The 24,072-nt window shown below is 39.5% G+C and overlaps 1 protein-coding gene across 1 annotated transcript; it reads right to left on the bottom strand.

Annotated features, from left to right (window-relative positions):
- Positions 1–137: 137 nt before the first annotated feature.
- STK38L (serine/threonine kinase 38 like) lies at positions 138–24,072 on the bottom strand. The gene is made up of 14 exons (XM_086757099.1): positions 24,052–24,072; positions 18,059–18,203; positions 16,289–16,340; positions 14,800–14,922; positions 14,142–14,225; positions 12,288–12,411; positions 11,605–11,759; positions 10,634–10,736; positions 9,792–9,853; positions 7,933–8,050; positions 7,396–7,519; positions 3,982–4,077; positions 2,238–2,329; positions 138–846 (listed from the first exon to the last, which is right to left on the bottom strand). The coding sequence occupies exons 2-14, from the start codon at positions 18,190–18,192 to the stop codon at positions 719–721; spliced, it is 1,395 nt and encodes a 464-aa protein (XP_086613225.1). The 5' UTR covers positions 18,193–18,203; positions 24,052–24,072; the 3' UTR covers positions 138–718.

The following is a 24,072-nucleotide window of genomic DNA, read 5'->3' as shown; positions in this document are numbered from 1 at the left end:
AACAAAGAACTGTTTTGTCACCACACACAGTGGGGAAAAAAGGAAGAAAAAGAAGGGATGATCAGCTGCTAAAGCCCTCCAGCGGGGAGGAGCAAGGATAGACAGGGTACAAATAGGCCTCACAGGACACTGGGGGAGCAAGGATAGGCAGGGTACAAACAGGCCTCACAGGACACTGCTATTTAAAATAATCTAATGTCGCCTCCCTCCTGGGGTACCTGCAGACCACAAATGGAATGCCCTTGAGTGACTGATTAGAGAATTTTGCAATTGTGGGCAATGTTTTTTTATACTGCATATCTAAAACCCACCAGGTAAGTAGTATAAATAACAATGCTGCATAAAATGATATGTTTTACTCCTGGGTGGATTAGATTGTTTACAGTACAAAGCCACAGTACAGAGAGGCATAATTAACCGTTATACACACATAGGCAGTGCAGTTACAAAGGGATGTACGTTCCTTTTATTCCAGTACCTTTGTATAATAAAGTTAACAAAAATATTCAAATATTTAAAAAAAAAAAAAAAAAAAAGCCAGCTGGCACTGCCAACTAATTCCTGTAGTAGTCTTAGAAATCCTAATCCTGTAGAATTTCCTTGTGAAATTGATGCGCACCAGAGTCAATGTATTGATAACTAACGCCAAGCAGGTCTGGTGATGCAGCTACCTGAGGTTTGTATTTTATTTTTTTTTTATGGGTTTGTGTTTTTTGTTTCACAACTTCCCGGCTTTCATGTAGGAAGGGATCGAGCCACGCTGCGTGAGCCCTTCAAACCTCTTGTAGGTATAATTGAGGAAAACCCAGTCTTTGGATTTGTAGTCAGGTTCCGTTGTGTTTGGCACTAGAATTCAGAAACACAAATAAAAATAAAACAAAACAATTAAAAACAGCATTGCTTCGAGAGGACTTTTCACAGAGCACCAATATAAGCAGTCCTGAACTCTTTCCCCTAGTCAACAGAAATTCTTTGAAGAAATCTTGTTTCTGATACAGTCAGTTGCATTTGTCAGTGGTTTGAGAAGAGTTATAATTTCAGGATATATTTCTGAGGCAGAAAAAAAGATTTTTTTTGTTTGTTTGGGTTTGGGGTATTTTTATTTCTTTTTAGCATGTCTACACACCACAACAGGCTCCCATACCTTGACAGGAACCTCTAAAACACACAAGATACACAGTTATGAAAAACATAACATTTGGGATGCTTTGTGCACAAACACAGGTGTGCATATCATGTTATCCTCATGACAAACAGAAGAAAAAGATATATCCAAGTTCTCCCAAGAGAACTACAGGTATCGTGCACATATTACTCTTCTAGGACATCCTCTCTGCTTATAGCTTTAGCGAGGCTTGTACAGCCTCCTGTTATTTTATGAACAGCCCACATGGCTGGCGTGCTGCACTCGAACATTCACTGCAGTGGACTTCTATAATTTAGCTCTCTAGTTGCTGCTTTTAGAGTTCTGTAACAATATTTTAAACTCAAGATGCCAAAACCCCCAATATCAAAGTTCATATTTAGGTATCTTGATCTACAATAATATTTCAGTGATACAGTGGGTCTGAAATGCCAAAATCAATACAAGTGTACTTAGCATTACCCAAATATGGACTTAAATAACTAAGGCAGGCACTGCATTGATTGCTTCTGCATTAAAAGGACAAACCTCTTTGCCATTAAATAAAAGCCATTTCAGAAAAAAAAAACCCAAAACAAACAGCTTTTTGATAATTCTTATGGTTGGTAGCACATCTACACTTATCTGTCATCAATTAATCTTTGTTATATATCTGCCTCTCTTTAAGCCGTTAATAATTCATTGAAAATAGTGGGAGCTGGGAGAATTTGGCATGTCAGGGAATCAAACCTTTTATGTATAAGAATTTCCTACTCCTTGCCAAAATAAATTAACAATTGAAAAACCCTAAATGATTTGTAGAGCTACTCAGGTTCATACATCACTATGTTAAATAATCAACTGTCTAAAATTTTTTGCCCACAAATATGTGAACATTTATGTTTGACATGAAACTCCGAAGTCATTAAAGAGAAAGCAAATCAGTGCATAATGTTTTAGCAGAATTTGGTTAGACAGACTGTACAGTAGAAAATGATACTGTTTTCTGTGCTCACTATGTATGCAAACCATCTTTACTAATAGATTTAACTGTTAATCTCTGTGTCCTGGCATGTCATAGTTAGAAATTTGGCATCTACAATGGCAGTCTCACCTGGCTGTAAAATATCAGATTCAGGAAATTCATCGAAGTTGGAAGTATCATCAATACTTTTAATTTCTATAGGGATGGCAGCTGGTCTTTCCCTGCAGACAGACATAAATGCCAGAATTATTAGGAAAAGATACCTTAAGTTTCAGTTATGTTTAACATCTCTATTAACACTTACATCCCTTTAATTTAAAGCCCAAATGTTCCACTGAGTCTTCCACTAGAGATGTATCTGACTTGCCTGCTTTCTGACATGGGGAGATCTATTGGTTTCCTGTCAACCATTAGTATCTTCTTGGCCAACTTGGGGAAAACAGTTTTCCCATTAACTGAAACAGCATTCCATACTTATCTGCCATACAGCTATCGCTACGATCTTGGTTGTCACCAAGAACCACTGTGGTCACCTTCATTTCATAAACCCAGCCTCCCCAGTTGAGCAGGATTTCATTTGCATTTGGAGCCATCACACATGTTGCTTTATTATTCCAGCGCTGATCAGCCTGGACCTCATCCAAATACCTTTCAACTGTAGCTCCTATTTCTGACACTCAGTTGCCAGTATCTCTCATCCAAAATGAGTTGGATATGTTACTGCTTTATTAGCTCAACAATTAGGCAGCCCTTTAAGAAGTTTTAAGGTGGCTTTTAAAGTTGCTTAAGTGATCTGTCCCACTAAAGCATTCGAACTGGAATATAGCACTGTAGGAAAGTCATTCATTTACAATTGTATAATAATTACAACTGTAATGAGTTTAATTACAATTAAATCCACTTCTGGGTGCAATTGGGAAACTATTTTGCCAGGTTGCCAAATGTGGTGTGAACAGATATGTCATTGCTCTTCTTATTAATGTTTCCCACACTGTAAAGACAAGTTAAAAGAGGCTTTCTGCACCAGAGGAAATGAGAAGTTCAAGAGCTGGACAATCTACATGCCCACAGTATGGATTTTTCACATAAAGTGCAGTATTGCTGAAAGAGCAGACTACCTCAAGCCTTAAACAGAGCTGACCAGTAGTTGTTATTTTAGCTGAAAACGTCTGTGGTTCCACCAAATTCTGCTCTAAAGGTGTTACACCACTTTGAGTATGTGCAGAGGTAGCTTAGCATTTGCATGCCCAAGCTTATGCTGGAACTGGTATGGCTGCTTTGGCCGGGCCTCTACCCAGGCTTGGCCCAGCAGAATTTGGCCACAGAGGCTGCCACGCCGAGGTGAGTCAGTGCCTCTGCCCAGCGCTCCGTAGACATATCAGTTCACTCACGTGTAGTATCTGCAAGCCTGCAGTAAAGAAATACCCTGTGTTTTCCTCCTACTTGCTGCTTCTCCTCTTTGTTCATCTATTCCCCTGAATTTTTTTGAATAGAGTTTGCTTTTCTCATGCTCCTATTACAAAAAAAAAAAGTCAATTATAGCAATAGCTGCAGAGCCCATTACTGCTAGAAGAGGAGCTCTCTACGGATATCAGAGCATATATCAGAAATAACACAGCCACCCTACCACAATTTCTTTCCGTCCTGGTCACTCTGGTGCAATCTGAGGCATCTCAAGACAGTTAAACTCTGATTAGATCTATGAATGTCAGCAAACCTGAAACCCTTCACTGTCACCCACCTAGTCCCAGTAGCTGCCTTTCAAAATAAAAGATAAATTGGAAAGAATTATTCTTGACATCACAGCACATGAAATTCTTGCTTTCATGGCTTTTACTCTCTCTCTCTAAAATGTGCATAAATATATGTATACCTGATATGTCCCCAGTCAACTCCTTCAAAAAAGGGATGACTTTTTATTTCCTCTACTCCATTACTACCAATTCTATTTTCTGCGTCAATACAAAACCTGAAAAAGTAAAAACAAAAAAAAATAAAAGGAACGTTACAATAAATGCAGACAGAAGCAACAGCAAATAAGACTGACATAGTATCCTGTATCAGGAGTTTGAGGAAGTTCTTTCAGATTGTTCCATCATTTGCAGTAATGTAAAACCAGCCCACTGCATCTAGGAGAGAAGGGAAATAGTAGAAGCAGAATATTCTTAAAGTCCCAAACGAAAAAGACATTATGACAGTAACTTACACATTTTCTAAACTGTTGTATCCTTGTCTTCAAGGTTTGTGAAAAGTTGCTGCAAGTTCTAGCCATGTAAGATTAGTTTGGAATGGAGACTTAAGTCCCTACCACTGAAAACAACTATGCATGTTCTCAGCTATTTAAAACTCATGTTTCAAAGTTAAATAGACAGGAACAGATACATTAAATGAAATAGGACTACTCTCTGATGTCAACATTTTGGAACTACAATGAGCCAATAGACATTCAAAACATGCCATGTCCGTAGCATGCCCTGTTCTCCCCGTCACCTCCTCTTCTCTCTCCTTAAAGGTCCAGATGCTGGTGGTACAAAGACCCAAGGCCTATTTCTGAAACGGCCCAGGTGCATAGCCTTGGCTCAGACTGTAGAACAAACTGTCAATTTGTGAAAAAGTCCATAGAGTTAAGTAAGGAGAAAAAGGTTAAATTGGAGACAGAGCTTGGACTGTTGAGATGGGGACTGTTACCTGCTCAAGCAGGCAGGAGGAAAAACCAGCACAAGGGAAAATATAAAATCCTAAAGAAAAAAAAAAAAATAGGAAGATGGAAGCTCTCTGACAGCAACTCAGCAACATCAGGGGTTTGTTCCAGGGAGCAGCAGAGGCTGACCCTTCTCCTCTGGACTGACACCTGCCAGGGCTGACACCTACCTGGCTGGAAAAGACTCTGAAGTATCTCATCAAGGAGATGGTGAGCATATCAACACTTGGCCTAGGAGTTCATTCCTAGCTATCTTTTGTATGCTTGAGCAAAGATATAACTGCTTTATATATTTTTACACATAAGACAGACATGGACCAGTTGGAGAGGGTCCAGAGGAGGGCCACAAAGATGATCGGAGGGCTGGAGCACCTCTCCTATGAGGACAGGCTGAGAGAGTTGGGGCTGTTCAGCCTGGAGAAGAGGAGGCTCCGGGGAGACCTTATAGCAGCCTTCCAGTACCTCAAGGGGGCCTACAGGAAAGATGGGGAGAGACTGTTCAGTACGGCCTGTTGTGACAGGACTAGGGGTAATGGTTTCAAAATAGAAGGAGGTAGATTTAGATTAGATATTAGGAAAACATTTTTTACAGTGAGGGTTGTAAAACACTGGAACAGGTTGCCTAGAGAGGTGGTGGATGCCCCATCCCTGGAAATGTTCAAGGCCATGTTGGATGAGGCTCTGAGCAACCTGATCTGGTTGGAGATATCCCTGCTTCTTGCAGGGGGGTTGGACTAGATGAACTTTGAAGGTCCCTTCCAGTCCTAACCATTCTATGATACACCATCCTGGCAGTCTTTGAGGATGGCAAAAGGTGTCAACAGTTATACAAAAAGGGAGGTTTACAATAACAGGAAGAAACACCATGTCGAACAAAAAGCTTGGTCTTGCCAAGTGAGAAGTCACCTGATGATCTCCTGAAACTGGGGAGCACTTGGTAGCATAGCGATGTGGGCCTCCTCTTGTTCTAAAAGTCAGCTGGTCTTTGTTAAATGAAATCCTGTTTGCCTAGATGAGCAAAGCCTCTAGTTATCCTGAACTCATTCTCTCTCCACACAATGACATAATGCAGATTCACAAGGCACTTTTCACATCAATACATTGCAATATTAAAAAGGTCACCTTCTTGCTAGTTAGTTAAATTTTCAGCAGGTAATTTAGTAAGGTTGCAAGTTAGGCTATAAGCTGACTCCAGTTATAGATTCTAATGTTCTTCTACTTGTAGTAGAGTGTCACTTGGGGAAAAAAAAAAAAAAACACCACAAAAAAACCCCTGCTTATATTTCTACTGCAGCACAGCCAGTTAGTTGATGTCAAGTACTAATAATAGACCTCAAACCTTGTAACAACAGCTAGCCAAACCAGGTCTCAAGATTGTCAGGCTTTGTCTGAACTTAAGCCTATTTTAGTTTGGTTTTATCTGTATTCATAAAAATAAAGAGTCTTTAGCTTTGTCTGCAACTTCTTTTAAGTTGAAATACATGTTAAGTAACTTGTCCAAGCTGTAATGGACAAAGTATCCAATGGCCAGATGTTTGTTGTCTAACCTGCTGTTTTGACCTCATTTTACTAAATTATCTATGACTAGAGATGTTTTGCTGTAATTTAAATCCTTCCATATACGGAGAAAAACCTAATACATTCAAGTAGTCTTTGTATAAGTAAATTCACGAGCAAGACACGCTAACAAATAAACTGCCTGAAATACCAAAAAATGCCCCAAACACAGCTAAGACTGAGGAGGAAGAAATCTTCAGCAGCAACACTGTACTATTTCCAGCAAAGAACTTATGATGCTGACAACATGCTGGAGAGGTTAAGCAGGACACCAGAGAAACAGATACTGAAAAACATAATAAAACTGTTATATGCAAACTTCTTAATGAGGATTAGCAATAATTAAATAATTTGAACTGCTAGTATCACTGTAGCTGGATTAAGAATAACTGTACGCTATGTATTTGTTATGTTTGTTGTGGAGCACTGCTTGGACTAATAATAAGTTCTGGTTCTGCCTATGAAGCATGTTCCCCTTTTTGCCTGTAACAAAATTGTGTAAGCTTCTAATATTATCTTTGGGGGAAAAAAAAAACAAAAAAAACCCCACCCAACCAAAACCCACCCAACCCCCTCAAAGCATTTCTGCTTGACCTTGACACCAAAACCCCTTGCAAAAACTTCATACAAACTAAATGAATTAAAAACTGTCATTTTGGAAAAAGTGAGTAAATCCAAAACATCCAAAGATTTGTTCAGTGCATTAAGTGCTGGCAAGCTGTTGTTTTCTAGTTCCTTCCGTGTGTTAATCATGTTTTTTTTGGATTTTTTTTTTTTTTTTTTTTCCACTCTGCTCTGTTTCTCCTGATACCATGATACAGGTCAAGATCATTACAGCTTATTCCTTCATGTTAAACAAATGACAAAGGGAAAAAGAGAAAAAGACTAAAATAATATATGAAGGATGGCTACACAGAATAAACCAACTTCCCTTTGAGTCTCAAGCTTCCTTCATGTAGAAGAGGAAGTTACCTAATGGAAGATGGCTACGTCTGGGTGAGCAGCCAGAAGTAGGCTTTTGTTACTGACCTTAGAATTAAATCCTTTGCTTTCTCTGAAATGGGCACCTCTGGAGGAAATACCAACGTTTCTTTCCAGTTCATAACTTTCCTATAAGTCTCTTGTGGTGTTTCTGAGCAGAAAGGTGGATACCCTGCACAAACAAATAGAAAAATTAACAAGCTTTTCACAGAAGAGGAAAGTGACCCAGGTCTCTGCTTTTGCCACTATAGATCCCAAATCTAACTAGTAGTACTAGCCAAAAGTCTTCTCGTTTGTAATGCAACATTAAAGGTTATTTTGTTACTTCCAAGTAATGAGACTGAACCTCAAAAACATTTAATAGTGAACAATAATTCACTGAAACAACTAAGTGAGGCATCATCTCTTGCCATCTTCTTGGAAATGTGGAAGGACTTCAAAGTTTTCTGGAAGCTGAATCTGAGGCTTACTTCAGATAGAACTGAATGAAATCCTGGTAGCTCTGCTATGCAGGGGACGGGATTTGGTGAACTTATGGACCCCTGTTACCTCTGAACAATTCTTAAGTTGGAGTCTTTAACATACCTATTAGCATTTCATACATAATCACTCCTAAAGACCACCAGTCACACAGCTTGTTGTACCCAGTCTGCATAAATACTTCTGGTGCAATATAGTCTGGGGTTCCAACAGTAGAATACGCCTGGAAAAAAGCATAAACTCTTTAAAAGATAAGCACTATGTTTTTATACTTTACAAAACCTTTTCTTGGGAATTCACATATAGAATTTTGTTATCTGGATGGAAAAGAATGCTTAATTTGAGAATTCACAGTACCTAAAGCCCCAAGAACGTGATTCTTTTACATAGGTATGCATAGAGAACCTTGAAAGTAAATTGAAATAGTCCTCCTAAATGTGACAAAATGATAGAATATTCCTACTGCAATATCAGAAGGTCATCTTAGCTAAAGTTTCACATAGTTACATTACTAAAATACCCAAGAAGTTCTGTTGGTTTTGTTGCAGTTGAGTTTTTTTGTTTGTTTGGTGGGTTTTTTTTTTTTGGTAGATTCCCATGTGTGACACTCATGATGCACTAGCTGTTGCATGTATTACCTTGTCTTTACTGCAAAATTAGTTTAAGTTCTTGCTGGAGGCAGGCGCCATCCTTTTAGCCTTTTAAATATGCAGCCTAGATGATTCTGGCTAATTACTAAATCTTGTTATATTTGGGAATTTCTCTTTACTGATGGAAAATTTTGCATGGGGCAGGGCAGGGAAGAAAAAAAACAACAAAAAAAAACCCCACAAAATCAAAGAAGTCCACCAAAATCAGTTTTGCTGGAAAAATATTTTACTTTCATTTGTCTGACCAGAAGCAAAATACTTGATTTTATTGAACAGAGCAGAGGCATTTAGTTTTTAACCAACGGAAAACCAAGAATATGAGTCCTTTTCAAATAGTGTTGATACAAGTTATCATTTTGGCCTTTCATTTGCTCTGTTGAACTGTCTCATGATTAATCTAGTTTCATCATACAGTTCTGCCACATCAGTCTTTACTGACTTGGAGATATAGTCTTTTCAGGGATCTAACTCCAAGGAGGAGTAAGGGCGTGAAACACAACCCCTATGAGGCAGCACGATTACAGTGTAATCTCATTATGTCTCAAGAGGAAAGAAAACATAATCCAAAAGTTTTTTTGGGAATGATGCAGCATATCATTTTTAAAACAGAGCGTGCAAAATAAAGTTCCAGAATTTGAAAACTGTGGGTTTTTTTGCAACTGCTATTTGGTGAAAATCATGAGCAGGGCTGAAATTCTGAAATCACATGGCTGACAGATAGTTGCCTTTGATTCAGTTAATGCCAGAGCTCCCTTTATTACTTGACCATTCTTCATTATAAACCCAGGCTGCAGCACTCCGGTGCCAATCCCCTCCACTGCCTTTCTGTCGTATTCCCATTCCCATAACCAGTTTTCCCCACAATTCTCTGAAAAAGAACCATGCAGCTACACATCATCGTGTGACACTGAACTGCAGGAATTAAACCCAGAAGTTCACACACAGTGCCAACACCAGGCCAGTCTAGGAGACAAACCTCAAGATACAGCTTTGCTAAGTGGCTGCTGACACCCAAGGTTAGTTACTCCAGATGCTCATAAGGGAAACAAAGGCATAGAGAAGAGCAGGGCCTTGGTCTTCTCTCACAGCTCTGCAAAACAGACAAAGCAAGCCTGTTCTCTGAGCTGTTCCACAAATGGAATCACTAGACCACCTTCTTCTGAGTTATTTGCCATTTGGGGAGCTTGAAGAGAGTGACATCTGTAACATGAGGGCCGTTCAGTTTTCAGAAACCAGTAGCTGAGTTTTTATTTAATGTTTTCTGTGAGTAGTTTAAAAGAAAAAAAAAAATTATACATGATTTTATTAACTCACCAGCTGTCGCCTGTTCTTCTTCCATGTTTCTGCTTTTCGCTTTGAGTTCATATTCTGAAATGCTAATTTACAAAATAGTTATTAGATAATAAATGCATTTATGAGAATTAAAAGATCGATAACATTCTGTTTTCAAAGAATAACTATTTTGTATCTTTAAAATGCTTTAGTCTAGAAACAAATGCTTGATTGTAACTGGAGATGGAAAAATATACTGAAAAACCACTGTCCAATTTGCAGTTGAAACTCATCTAAGTAGGACACATGATCAGAAATTCTGAATTAGAATTTGCTATAAGTTTTACATGTTGATCTAAGATCAGCAGCACTTATTGTTGCAGCTGGCAATGTATATTCAGATACAGGCGATGGTTTTTTTAAGCAATAAGTGAAGAATCCAAAAAGAACTGCAGAGGAATTTTACATTTGCAGAATAAAACACTGGTGGATGTGTCACCAAGGCATGTTGATGAATATGTTTTCTTTTATGAAAATCTTCATGAGATTGTCACTGACTTCAGTAAGTTGGTACATGAAATCCATGTCCCTTCTGAAAGAGCATTTCTATGACTTCACTAACATTGCTATGATAAATACATTAAAATATAGATAGATTACATGATGTGTATTTGTGTATGAACATGCAAAAATAAGTTAACACTGCAGAAATTGTAATTTCTTTCCCGTGAAATGCTTCCATGTCCCCGGGAACATGCATTTCCAGTTCTCCAATTAAATGCAATCAGCCTGACCAATCTTGCTTATTCCAGCAGAAATAAATGATATGGCATAGCTGCAGCTCAGAACTATTTAAATGTTTAACTAGGACACCTTATACTTACAGAAGTCACTTGGTGGGTTGTGTGTAAGGTTCCTGTAGAACTCTGTTCTGTGAGCTTTCTTTAAACCTGTGCATAGCCCAAAATCAGACAGTTTTACATGACCCTGAGGAAAAAAAAAAAAAAAAAATCGGAGAAGATGAAAACATAATTTAGAAAGGTAGAGCTTGAAAAAGAAAGTTTTAATAACTATACAAGCCTTCCCCAGCCATGATGAACTGGCACAGGACTACCTAATCCAGGGCAAGTAGGCAGATAATGACTGAATCTTGGTGTACTGCAAGAGTATGTTTTCTCTCAAAAGGGTTATTGCCCCCTGGGAATGGTTACATCTACCATTCTGCAACAGCTGAGGGCAGCTAGTTTATCTGGTTTTTGTTTTGAACTGGATACCACTGAGGCTGAGAAAGCCTCTAGGACAAAACTCCTTTGTTTTGTTTTGAAGGTAAACCATTCTTAATCAGGTCTCCAGATATCAGTGCTGGATGGTCCAGAGATTTGTGTATGATGCTTACTGGGTCCATTTCATAGCTCCCTATAGTCAGTCTAGCAGACAGAGTGTTTCCATTGGCGAGTGGATAACAAAACAAACGAGAACTGCAGGAATTGAACTGAACGTTGTCTGAATGTTTCATGCTTTCATTCATCTTGAAGTAACTAAGTGTATCAGTTTTTAATGTGTATGAATATGAGTGTCTGGACAACCTAAGTGGGTTTTCTCACTTAAAAGGCTTGCCTTAAAAGGGTTAAAAGGCTTTCCAGCAAAAAACAAGGTCAGTTTTGCGTTGTTTAAGTATACTAGTGTTCTTAAGGAAAACATAATGACCACTTTCTGCCTTTACTCCAGCTACTTTAAAATCACTGTGGTGATTGGTGTGGCACTACTGGTTCCCACCGATCAGCATCACTAAAAATGGCATTATCTGCAGATTGAGGTGTTTAAAGCATAGGCAGTTTACATGCACATTACATGCCTTAGCATCTAGCAGAAGGTTATCTGGTTTAATATCTCTGTGGATGAATCCCAGCTGGTGAATAGCATCTATGGCCAACACGGTCTCAGAAATGTAAAACTGTGTCTCCTCTTCTGATAAGGTGTCTTTCTTCATTAGCAAGGTCATCATGTCACCTAATCAAAGAGCAGAAAATATAGCTTAGAAACCAGAACGTTTTAATCACAAGACTAATTCTATGTGAAACCCCAGTAGAATCCAAATTTAAGCTTGTAACTGGCCTTATAGCTACTAATTATAAAACTATTACTGCAAGGACCTACAAACCCAACATACTTTTTCGGTAAACTAGATTTAAAACTGTTAGAAATCCTAAATAGGAATTTTGATTGGATAGCTCAGGAAGATACAGTGAATTTTAATGCATAATACATGTATTTACTAGCTTTGTGTATTGCACGTATTTACTAGCTTCAGCAGTAAAAAGCAGAGCACTGGATCAGAATAATTATTTAATCCATAATCTTTCTCCTTCCCCTAAAAATCAGGAGTGGTTACATTACTGGGACTTCATTTAAAACAACATTATTATTTTTTTAATTTTAACAAGTTATATAGCATGCTTGTTTAACATTTTATGAAGCTGACAACAAAAGCCAAGGAAGAAGTACTTCTGTCACCTAAGACCACAACATACAGCTTACCTCCAGGTAAGAACTCCATGATCAGGTAAAGATTTCTTTTATCCTGAAAGCTGTAAAACATTTTCACTACCCAGGCTCCATCCGCTTCAACCAAAATATCTCTTTCTGCTCTGATATGGGCCACCTAAATTTTTTTTAAAAAATAGTATTATTAAAGGACAACGTAAATATTTCAATAGGGAACATCATATTATGTTCCTAGTTCTCAATATATTTTCATGATCTTTGATGAAGAAACTATTTTTCATACTCCTATTTTTCATAGGTTTTTAATAGACCCTACAAAGTCCTCTCAAAATACCCAGCAGAAACCCAAAGAAGTCAACTCAATGTGGAAAATAACCATTCACACAACTCTGGAAACACAAAGCATAGCTTGTTAAGCTGTTTCTGTTTGTTGGAAAGAACTGAAAAAGCTGGTGGAAAACGGTAATTCCCTTTTTTACTATACCCTAAAATGAAACAGGGTTCAAATTCAAATTAAAAAAAATTACAGAGTAGACCATCACAGATTTTTATATGGTAGTGTCCATACTGTAAGCTCAGACAAAAACTTAACATGCAACTCAAGGTGCAAATACTGACAAAATTACTGGAAAAGGCCAGAGGTGGTTTTCAAGAATGCAGGAACCAAGAGGTAAAATGGTAGATGCATTATGATTACTGTCAGAAGTGATCCTATTTCTCATATATAATAGCTACTTCTATACACATCTCACAGCTTAAAAACTTGGCAAGGTAAGCCTGAGGCTTTTTCCAAGCTATCAGGCTTGGGGGGAAATAAATAAATATTAATTTTCATATAATCATAGTTTGGGTTGGGAGAGACCTTTAAAGGTCATCCAGTCCAACTGCCCTGCAAGGAGCAGGGACATCTCCAACTAGATCAGGTTGCTCAGAACCCCATCCAATGTGTCCTGTGTTGCTTTCCGTTGAACAAACCAGGTAATGAAAATTACAGCAGATAAACACTCTCCAGGGAAGATTACTGTCTCAAACCAAATGGAGAGTGTGAGCTCAGCCTCCTTGCCACATCAGGTTATGAAATGAGGGCAGGGCTTCAACCAGAGGGCCACACACATCCTGCCTGCTGTACAGATGCTGCTCCTCTGGTTCCCTATATTCTGGGCATGGGCTTGAGGATATAAAAAAATCTGTGCCAGGGAAAAAATGAAGTACAAGTACTACTGCAGGGAAATGTCACACAAGAGCAAATGATGGGTAAGGTTTGGACTGGTAAGGAAAAGTCCTCTTTTATCTTGAGATATCCACACTTGCTTTGTGGTGCTAAAGTACTTGCTGTGTCCTACCAGGAATTTGCAGTGAATTGTTAACTAAAAAGTAAAAGCAAAAACGAAACTAACAAAAACAAAGCGAAACAAAATGAGACAAAACCTGACTAAAAAGCAAAACAAAGGAAAATAAAGACAATGAACAATGTGACATCTGTTTGTATCTAATCATCAAAAGAAAATGTTGAGTAGTCTCAGTTTTTACTTTTGCACAGTATTACTTTTCAAAAGGCATTTTCCTTGAAATGCAGTTTTACAAATAAAGTACTATAAGGTCTGTGTTCATAAAGGAAGGGAGGGGGAAAAAAAAAATCTTTGTCACTATTCCAAATTAGTTGTCAGTAAAACATTTTTAAAAATGCTGTTACACGACCTTATTTCCTGACTTCTACTCTTTTTTTTGTATTGTGGTAGCAACTTCATAGATTCTTTGAACTGCTATACCATTATCTGGGCTATATAAGGGGAAAATATTGCCAAAAATACTTATCTACCAGAAAGAAGTTCATCAATTTTCTAGACAGAGTAAATTTGAAATCTAGAGGACTGCTACAACACAAACCTGCTCTTTCTCCAGCATATCTGCTTTTCTTAGTATCTTCATTGCATAAATATGACCTGTATCCTTCTTCTGAACAAGGCGTACCTGTAATGAGAAACATAACCCAATCAATCTTCTCTACCTCAGAAACTAGACCCCAGCATGGAACATACTGGAATGCTCAAAATTGCTGGGCATGGAAAAGTTCTTTTCTTAAATATTTAAAAACACATGAAAAAAAAAAAATTCTACACCATGTACAACACTAACACTAGTGATGAACATATAGTCTGACATAGTTATTGTTTTAGAAAAAGTTAGCAGGCACACTAAATTCCAGGTAGTTGTGAAATTCTGTACACTAAAATTCAGGAGCAGATACAACGGTGATGTGACACAGGGCAGGGAGATGTTTTTGGAGAGGACCTGTGCAATAGCACATCCACCACTTTGGGGGGCCACATGGGCCACAGCAGTTTGGGAAGGGCCTTTCCAGGGGCCCTTGAGAAATCAATGCATGTAATTCATTACTGGACTTAGCACACTTGCACAATTACTGAAATAGCTATTATTCTGCAACAAAGCTCCCCAACTGGAACTTTTAATTCTGTAATTAAAATGCTTCATTTTAATGTTAAATCCAATTTTAATATCCTGTTCAAGCAAGAATGCCACAAACCTCGCCAAATGCTCCTCTTCCTATAACTTTCAAAGATTCAAAGTCATCCAAGCCAAGTCTAGTCCTCTTCAGTCGCAGAAACTCTGTTTCTTTGCGAGCATGTTGTGACCTGCGCAGTTTTTTCTAAGGAGACACATACACAGAAATTTATAAGTCATTTGACAGTAGAAAGTCAATATATACAATCTCTCTTCCTGGGAGGTATTCTCTCTCCCATTAGGATTACAAAGGAAATGTAAAAGGAGAAATCTTTCTGCATTTCTCAAAGTATGATCCATGAGCACGGTCTTCTATATAGAGGACTCAGGCCCAGTTTCACTTTTGTGTGGGGGGGAGGCAGGGGGAGTGTTTGGGTTTTTTTTTGTTTGGTTGGTTTGGTTTTGTTTTTTTTTCAACTTAGATATAAAGAAACAGTAACAAAAAAATAATACAGAAAAAGAAAAACATACTGCTTTAAACAAAGTACATGAGTCCAAAGGCCAAAGTCACTAGCTGAGGCAAGGCCTCTTGTTTCTGGGCAGTGTGAAGGATCAATAATTGCACCCCACTGAAACGAGTGATGACAGAGAAAGAGGAGCCTAACAGGCAGCTGAGATCCAACTTATGCTACCTATAACAAAATCCATTTGGTTTATGGCAGGCAAACATTTCTATTTGAAAGAGAAAAAAAAATTGTCTAAATCCTGTCTCATATTTTGTTCTATAAAAACATCAACGGGATTCACCCTGCGGGAAGACAAACGCTGACCTATGCTCCCAGAGATGCCAAGATCTTGGAAACTGCTAACGAGATCCATCGATCAAGCACCTGCCAGATTTTGTACTAGGATGACACTGTCATTTAAAACCACAAGATGGCATTACACACCCACAGTTGCTTTTCCTTCTTCCCAGAAGTTACGGCAGCCACGCTAACTCAGAAATGATTGAGGCAATGTTCCAACTTTTTTCCCTGCCTATCCTGAAGGCAGTACAGGTAGCCATGGTGTGATGGATTTCAGAAAAGCAACTTATTGATCAAAGTTCTGAGAGATCTCAACCGGACAGGGATCCCTCCTTATTTGAGAGATCCTGCTCACGTAGAGCAAGTTTGTGCCCAGTTTATTGCTCAAATCAAGGAAAAAAAAAAAAAAAAAAGCTGTTCAGCATTTTGCTTTCTACCCACTGCTTCCAAGCACATCTCACCTTTTTTTTTCTTGCCAAATATAACAGCAAATAATTTTAATCTTTGAAAAGTATGCTATGTACTTGCTGCAGCCATACATCTAATAAGGACTAAGGGTGGCACGAAAAGCCTTAGCTATTGGAAGTATCATTCAAGTGTATTCACATGTGTCTCTAAAAAATAAGTTATTTACAGGGGCAACATTCATTTACAAAACAACATTTAATGTCATGCTAACTAAAGTTTCTGTAAGCTCCTCAAATACCAATGTGAAGTACTGCTACAAAAGCAAAGTAATCTCAAAGGTTACTAAGGTGGTATTACCTCCTCATCTGCAAGGCCTTCCTCTTCCATAGCCACTTCTAGCTTCTTCTGCCTGGAAAGGGAGGAGAGACAGGAGATTGCTTTTTCTTATTATTTGTTAGAAACAAACCTAACCCTACAGCAAGACAATGCCTTTACTTCACATATACCAGATAGCAAAGACTTTTCCTCAAATGGAAATTTGACAACTTATTGCCCGCTCCATGCATTTAATCATTTGTGACCAAAGCTGTTGAAAATGTATAAGCAAGTTTAAAAATGTACTTTCTACCTCCAACCCCTCAGCCAGCTCCAGCTTTCACCCCCAGTCCCAGCCTTACTGATCTCTCCCTGGTCACACTCCTGGTCCTGCTCCCCTTACCCTCGTGCCAACTAACTCTTCCCTCCTGGATTTGCCATAATCTCTTCCCAGTGTCCTGCCTGGACCAAGGCTCACCCAGGCCAGGGGCTCCTCCAGCTCATGCCATGCCATGCTGGGAGGGTCGATCAGGGAGTGAAGCCCAGGAGTACCCCACAGATGGCAGGGGTCAGCATGTGGCAATGTATCTACTGCACTCCTCTTTTTCCACCCACGTGATGCTTCTTTATGACCGTTAGGGTGCAGCTTTCAGAAAGACAATTACCCACTAGCAGCGGCCAGAAGATCGAAGGCTGGATGCCAGGCTGCTACTGTCTTTCTACACTTCGGGAAGTACAGCAGGATCCCCTAAATTAAAGGCCCTTGGTAGACAGTCTATTCTCCTAACTAGAAGCAACACAATTACATGGGATAATGACTAAATATGATGAAGAGAGAAACCCTGCTGCTCAGCTGAAAACCCCTCAATTAAAAACATATTACCAAGGGAATGGCAATTTCACATGCTGATGACAATTTGAAACACAGCATTCATTATAATCAAATGCTTGGTGCTTTAACACTTAATTCAAGTAGTACTTCACCACAGCAGAGGCAGAATTGGGCACTGATGAGAGAAGTTAAAGTAGAGATGACCAACCCATACTCACATGCAAGGAGTGCCAGTCAACACCACACAAGAAGGGTTTAAGAGGTGGATATTACATTATCCCCCAAATTCTTCCTGTCCACCCAAAAGCCTCTCAAAACCCTTCATCACCAACCCTACGCTCTTTCCTGACCCTTATTTCCACCCCAGACCACCCCCAGCTCCCTGCCTCTTTTCCTTACCCCATCATCCTGCCAAACACTTCTACTATCAGTCCTGTTCCCTGCTTCTTTCACACTCCCTTCTACAGGGTTTCGAAGTCTTGGCATAAGGTCTATGCTGAAGAGCATGAATAGACACCACGAGCCACTGCCTTGCACAAAACCAAGTTACCACCCATCAGCAGCTCTGCAGCATCTACCTCTGTAGAGTTTATTTGTGGCACAAGGGAAGAACTGAAGGTCGCCAGCTCCACACGCAGAAGTAGAAAGCTCACATGTGCTACAGAGTAAGACCCTGCACAAAGCAGTTTTCACAATATAGTAATAATCTGACAAGGAGGTAAATTGTACAAGAACTTAAGAAATAGAGGTCTTTGGTCACTCAGTGACTGCTTGGTGCAATGGCAGGGGATGTTTATAGCTCTACCAGCACAACCAGCTGAAAGGTAGCCTGTGCCCTTCAGGGATTAGGTCCTTGCTACCAAGTGCAGAAAACTTCTGAGAACTGCTCCATACATGCAGATTAAAGTGTCCTTGAACAAACACTGCCAAAAGCCAACTGAGAAAAGCTGAAGAGGGGTGAATGGAAGCAGAGCCAGTACCTGGTTTCTCTCTCTTCGTGTTGTATAATTAGGTTGCTGTAGAAGTTCTCCAGTGTAAGTTTGGCCACCGTCACTCTCTCCCGGGTGTGGTTACTCATGGGAAAGGATGTTGTAGTCCCTGCAGTCATCGCCATGGTAACATGTACTGAAACAGAGCACGTCAAATCATTACTCACTTGAAAAATAAATTAAAATATATATTCCTCTTTCTCCACTCTCCATCTCCAAATTCTTAGATGCTACAGAATTCACAAGAAAGGCACTGTTCTTTATATATAAGAAACTCCACTAAAAAACTGTATTATAAAACTATCTTGAGGATAGCAGGAGGACTCACTACCCACTCTCTAAAAAAAATAACATGTTGGCAAAACAAAGGGTGAATCATAGCAAAGAATTGTGCAGGGTACAGGCAGCTCATCCAGCAGCGCTTCTCCACAGACAAGGAAAATGGACCTCCGGCAGACTTGAGCCCAGCCTGGGGGAGGTAAGAGGCAGCGGAGCACAGAAAGGAAAAAGGGGAGGCGAGAGGAGGACCAGGCAGCTCCCACAGCTGGACATATCACAACTCTATGACAATTTCAGACTCCAGATATGCTAGGTGCTACCAAAAAGACAGGATCAAATGAAAAATTAAATGGACAAAACTCCTAATCCCATCCAGAGGAGAAGTCGTTTCACGAAGATAGCCATTAAATATCTTTAAAATTCAAAGCCACTCAACAAAATTACATGTGGACAGTTGCAGAGACTTCTAGAAATCATCACATAAAATGAAATAATGGAATTGCTGTATTTGAAGTGGAAAACTACTGTTGCTGGCTTTTTGGTTGGTTGGTTTTTTAAAGCAACAACCGACCACCAAGAATAGAAAGTCCTTCCCCACCACAAGGCCATTAGGCAAGCAGTCTTTCCGTTTGTTTCCTTTCTGACCACCTCTGTGCCACACTGCCAATGAAAAGAGCATTTTCTGGAGTGGATGCTCTTTTACAGGGCTCCCTGTGTTCAGATTCTCAGATTCAGGAGAGAAATCTTAGAGCAGCAGACTCCAAATGCAGCTGTAAATACATTACCCATGTAGGTAAAGTACTTAGAGGTCAGGGCACGTGGTCACTGAGCACTTAAACCGGAAAGAAATAGGAAAGAAGAAAGGCTGCTCTCTTCCATAGCTTTCATCTTGAATCCAAAGAACTTGGATGTGTTGGAACAACACTTTTAACACTGGGAAAAGATGTCTTTAGGGCAGTCGTGAGTCCCTTACAGCTGGTCTGGGGAAGCTAAGGTAGATTAAAAAAAAAAAAAAAAAAAAGAGAACAGGACTCATGCCCTATGTGGAAGCGGGTTCAGGCACTTTAGGAAAGCTGCTATTCTGCCATGGAGGGGAGCCATGAATAGCAGCATCTCAGCCCCACGCTTGTTTATTCGGGTTGTTTTGGAGGGTGGCTTTTTTTTTTTTTTTTTTTAAATTACACAAAAGTACATACACTTCCTTTGAGTATTTAGACAATTCTTCCATTTCACCAGGGGGGTTTGAGGAAGACAAATCCCAAATTACATTTATGATTTTCAAGCAGATCCTAATACTTTTTAAGGTGAACTGACTAAAAGTTTCATACAGAATATAACTTGCATGTCCACCTCAGACAGGAAGATTTTTAAATTCTGCTCTGGGCTTTTTGTTTTGGATTTGCCTGCTACCCTCTGTGAGGACAGCATTTTATCTTGCGGATTTTTAATTGGATTTGGTGCAACAATAAGATATTTGTTGCCAGAAATGCAGCTGCTGTGTCACAAATAAAGGCGTTTTATAGCATTATGGGGATATTATTTTAGCTGTGTATTTTGGACTACACAAGATGCTGGCATTCTGAGAATAAAAATGTATCTCTACATATACAAAGAGGTTTGAATAGCACTACAGCTGCTTTATGATGATGTCAGTATTTCTATTTTTTAATGAATCTTTTATCCCCATCATTTTTCTACTAAAGAAAGACGAGAGCTGTCAACTGTTAATAATCTTTACTAAAAATTAAGGGGTTTATTCTTCACACAAATATGTACCCAATACTGGACACTTCTCCAAAAGTTTGAGAACTTTGCTCTGCTCTCCTTATTGAGTCTGTTGTACAATATTACATTCTCTTTCTCCCTTCATAGGTGGGAAAAAATAAATATAAGACAGGTATCTGAAAGAAAAAAAAGACGCAAAAAAAAGCATGTTGCCACACCCAAATCAAACAGAGCAACTGCTGACCACACACTGGCATCTGTGATTAAGTTATTTCAAGAAATGACCTAATACAGTAAAAACCCCTCTTCTGATCATTTTGGAGTGTCAGGACAGCATAGAATTAACCCAGACTTGAAATGGATTAACCTTTACTTAGGGTATAATGAGCACACTCTAGCACCGATAAGAAACAGGATATTTATCCTTTGCACGTCTTGTATTCCTGGTAGGATAAAATAACACTATAGTTTTGTTTCCTGTTAATTTGTTTTCCCCATGCTCCTATACTCACAAATGCAGACATTACCAAATAGCAAATCTAAGTCACTTGATTTTATTAAGCCTGTAAAAAGGAGATAACAATTCTGGCACTAGCACACCATGCTATTAATAGCAGGGCTGACCCTCAACTGTGGTTCTACAGTAGGAAGATATAGACAAAAACCCAACCCATAAGTTAGTGAGCTCAGAGAAAACTATTTAACAGAGAAGAAACTTGTATTGACTCCACTGTCACACCATGGCATAAGCTCACCAGAGCAGGAGGCATACATCACCAGAGGCATTTGCTTCCAGCATCCCACATACCCTGCACACACGTCACCAGCCCTGCCTCCAGACCACGCTGTACCACAGCGCAACATTTCCTTGAGACAGAATTTACTTTACATTTGCTCAGTTTGCAGTTGGTGTCCCAAGGTGTTCCCAGTTAGCTATGTCATTGGGGGAAGAGGGGGAAAGAAAAAAAAAAAAAAGAAAAAAAAGGAAAGGAAAGAAAAAAAAAAATCAATACAGCTTTGTAAAACCTACACATGCCATGAGCTCTCCAGGTTCCCCAAGGTAAGTGGAAAAGAGCACAGACCTGGCAGGAGAGACAAGGAGAGAGAAAATCCTACATCAATTCACAGCCGGGAAAACCTCTTCATCCTTTTTCCTCCCACTAACAACCCCCCAAACAAAGCACAAATCCACATCCCAAACAAAATATTCAATTAGGAGTAACCAAGTAAAATCTTCAAGTATGACCTTTATAAACAAATGATGCCGGAGGGGATGGGGGAAGGAAGGAAGAAGCTTCAAAATAGGGCCTTTTATTGACAGCACACTACTTCTACTGACCTCACCACATTAACAGGAATGTTTTGAAAAGGTGCCACCCATAGTTCTCAGAAATGCCTTAAAAAACCTACTAATTCACCCAAACTCATGCCATTTGCGCAATGGAACAATTCTACTCCTGCTGCATCCCCAGCCTTGCATTAGAAGAAGGTAATATTAACCAGCCAGCTGCATATGGCCAAAACTCCTATGGCCAACAAGGATCAAAGACCTTTCGAAGGGCCTATTACTTCAGAAAAAAATTATACACCTCTGACTGTGAATGAGAGAGACATCAAACCAACCTAATCGACAGGAGACACCAAGCTGTGCACAGCCCACAGGACAATGTCTTGGAGCTGCCAGAAATGGAGACGCCATATGTGCCACTTGGCCCAGAAATCAAGCCTGTGCCTCCTGGATGGATGGCTGAACTCACAGCATGAGCCTTTCCTCCTGATGCTTGCTCTGCTCAGCAGCAACGCATGGACACATGAGGAGGTATAGGTGTGGGGTGACCAGGAGGAAAGGTGGGTAGCACAGCAGGGAGGAGATGCAGGATGTTCCTGAAGGACAAGGGAGAGCAGGATACAACAGCAGAAAGGGGACAGCAGGACCAATGCTAACAAACTGGAGTTTCACAGTCTCCTTTGACCAAGTCTGTCCTGACCAACCATCTCCTTTCTGGTACAAAAATGCTGCCTGGTCCAACCATACAATTTATGTTTTTATTCCCAGATCTTTCTTAACTGGGAAGCAGAAAAAGGCCAAGCAGCATTTACTACAACTTCAGTCCGTGCTTCAATCTATCACAACAGCTCTACGTCAAACCCTTGTCTGGTTTTCCTGAAAGTGTTTCCACTGTTGAAAACCCCACACCCAGTTTCTGCTACACAAGTAGTAACTCAAAACTCACATTCTCTCTCTGGTGCTTCTTGGAAGCTCCCATAGTCCATCATTAATGTTTTCATATTGGACTATTGGATTCAGGCTCTGGTTAATCAGAGCAAAATCAGGTATCCATTCCCACCTGCTACAACAACTCAGAAGAGGAGAAATTGAAGAAATCAAGACACCTAGAGAACTGTTCTCACCTGAAAGAAACACTTGGCACCTTGTGGGGTCATTTTCTAATCTGGAAGGTGGGAGAACACAAAATCCAAGCCTCTCTCACTCACTATCTCCAGCCTCTACAGCTCCATCTCAGGACATTCAGGATACATGAAGAAGAGAGTGAGCACAGAGCTGCTGCTTGGCAGGAAGGAAGGATGGAAGTTTGACATCCTTGGTAATTTTAGAGCCTATTTCTACATATCCAGGTAGCTCTAGACTTTAAAGAGAAAAGGATAACAAGGGATGAAACAGGATCCCAACACAGATGTGCCACAAGATCTCAAGAAATTAGCTTTATTACCCCATGGCATACTTTCCAGCCTGCAAAACTGAGCAACAGGACAGGGATATGCAGTAGGGAGCATAATTGTAACACTTCACATCACCAAGCATTTGGACTGTAGCGATAATGAAGATTCAAATACTTGGATAGCAAAAAGAAAAAAAATCAGACAACAAAATACACCAAAAAGATAAAAAGTAGATAAGTTCATAATTTCAGATCCTTCAAACATAATCTTCCAACATTTCACATTTACTTTTCAAATGATTTCTCAGAGAGAATCTAAGTATTCTATGTGAGCACTGAAAACTGAAACCAATCTTCCCAGCTATCTTCCTTTTTAGAGGGTTTCACATTTCTCAGGATACTACAGTAACCTATTTGATCAATTCTTGCTTTTTTTTTACACAGATTGCCAGCAGAAGAACAAGTATGTGCCAATTAGACAGTGATGGGTATCATGATCAGTTTTCACTTCTGTAAGAATGGGTCTGAGGGTCCCAGTCTCTTTAGGGGCAAGTCTCCTGCAGAACTGTGTTATATCATATAGCTTGTTCTTACTGTCAAATAAGGCTGGACCTATACTATCAAATTAATCTGAATGTAACTCACACAATGGAAATATAATTCTTATTTTTGAAACCATGCATGTAGTATAATTATACAGCCGCCCTAGAATAAGTTTACTCTGGACTCATTACTTAGTACATATTTAAGTTGAGGAGCAAACACCACATACACTTCTCTCGGAGAAAAGCACTTGTTTTTCTGCATGCCAGAATGATCCTACTTATGCCATGCTGCTGGGTCTCCAATTCACATTTAAAATGTAAAGCTACATACATGTTCAGCAGGGCAGACAACACCAATCCTTTCTCCCAAAACAGCTACATCATTCACAGAAAGGCTGATAAAAATTTTCATTTATACACCCAAGCACACCCCTAAAGGCCAAGAAATAGGAAGGCAGTTCACTATTGCAGTAAAAAGGGTAAAACTGCAAAGTTTTTAAAGCTTTCATTTACATTCCAAGGGAATTTGGCTCTTGAGTGAAAGCCTCCGGGTAAGGCAGATACTGAAACATATTTCTGCTTTTCAAAGTTCCCGTTTTCCCAGCATGACACATTTTGTCATTCAACTTCCTCCTGAAATGAAGCATACAAAAGGCATTTTTCAAGAATTAGAAGGTAAAAGAAAAAGGAGAAAGAGGCTTTCGGTGCCAGAACTGTTCCAAAGTAAATGTGTACAGCTTAATAAAGCGAGTACCTTCAGAAATGCCAGCTATCA

This window comes from Chlamydotis macqueenii, chromosome 1 (assembly GCF_036417535.1).
Source record: "Chlamydotis macqueenii isolate bChlMac1 chromosome 1, bChlMac1.mat, whole genome shotgun sequence".
Taxonomy (NCBI): domain Eukaryota; kingdom Metazoa; phylum Chordata; class Aves; order Otidiformes; family Otididae; genus Chlamydotis; species Chlamydotis macqueenii.
Note: the sequence above shows the minus strand (reverse complement) of the source record. Positions and strands in the feature narration are given on the sequence as shown.

Bases quoted from the DNA above. Each gene is read 5' to 3' on its own strand.
- STK38L (XM_086757099.1), bottom strand. From the start codon at position 18,192: ATGGCGATGACTGCAGGGACTACAACATCCTTTCCCATGAGTAACCAC. The intron at 11,760-12,287 runs GTAAGCTGTATG...CTCTTTGATTAG, and splicing joins CATGGAGTTCTTACCTGGAG to GTGACATGATGACCTTGCTA. The intron at 8,051-9,791 runs GTGAGTTAATAA...GCTTTTTTCCAG, and splicing joins AGAAGAACAGGCGACAGCTG to GCGTATTCTACTGTTGGAAC.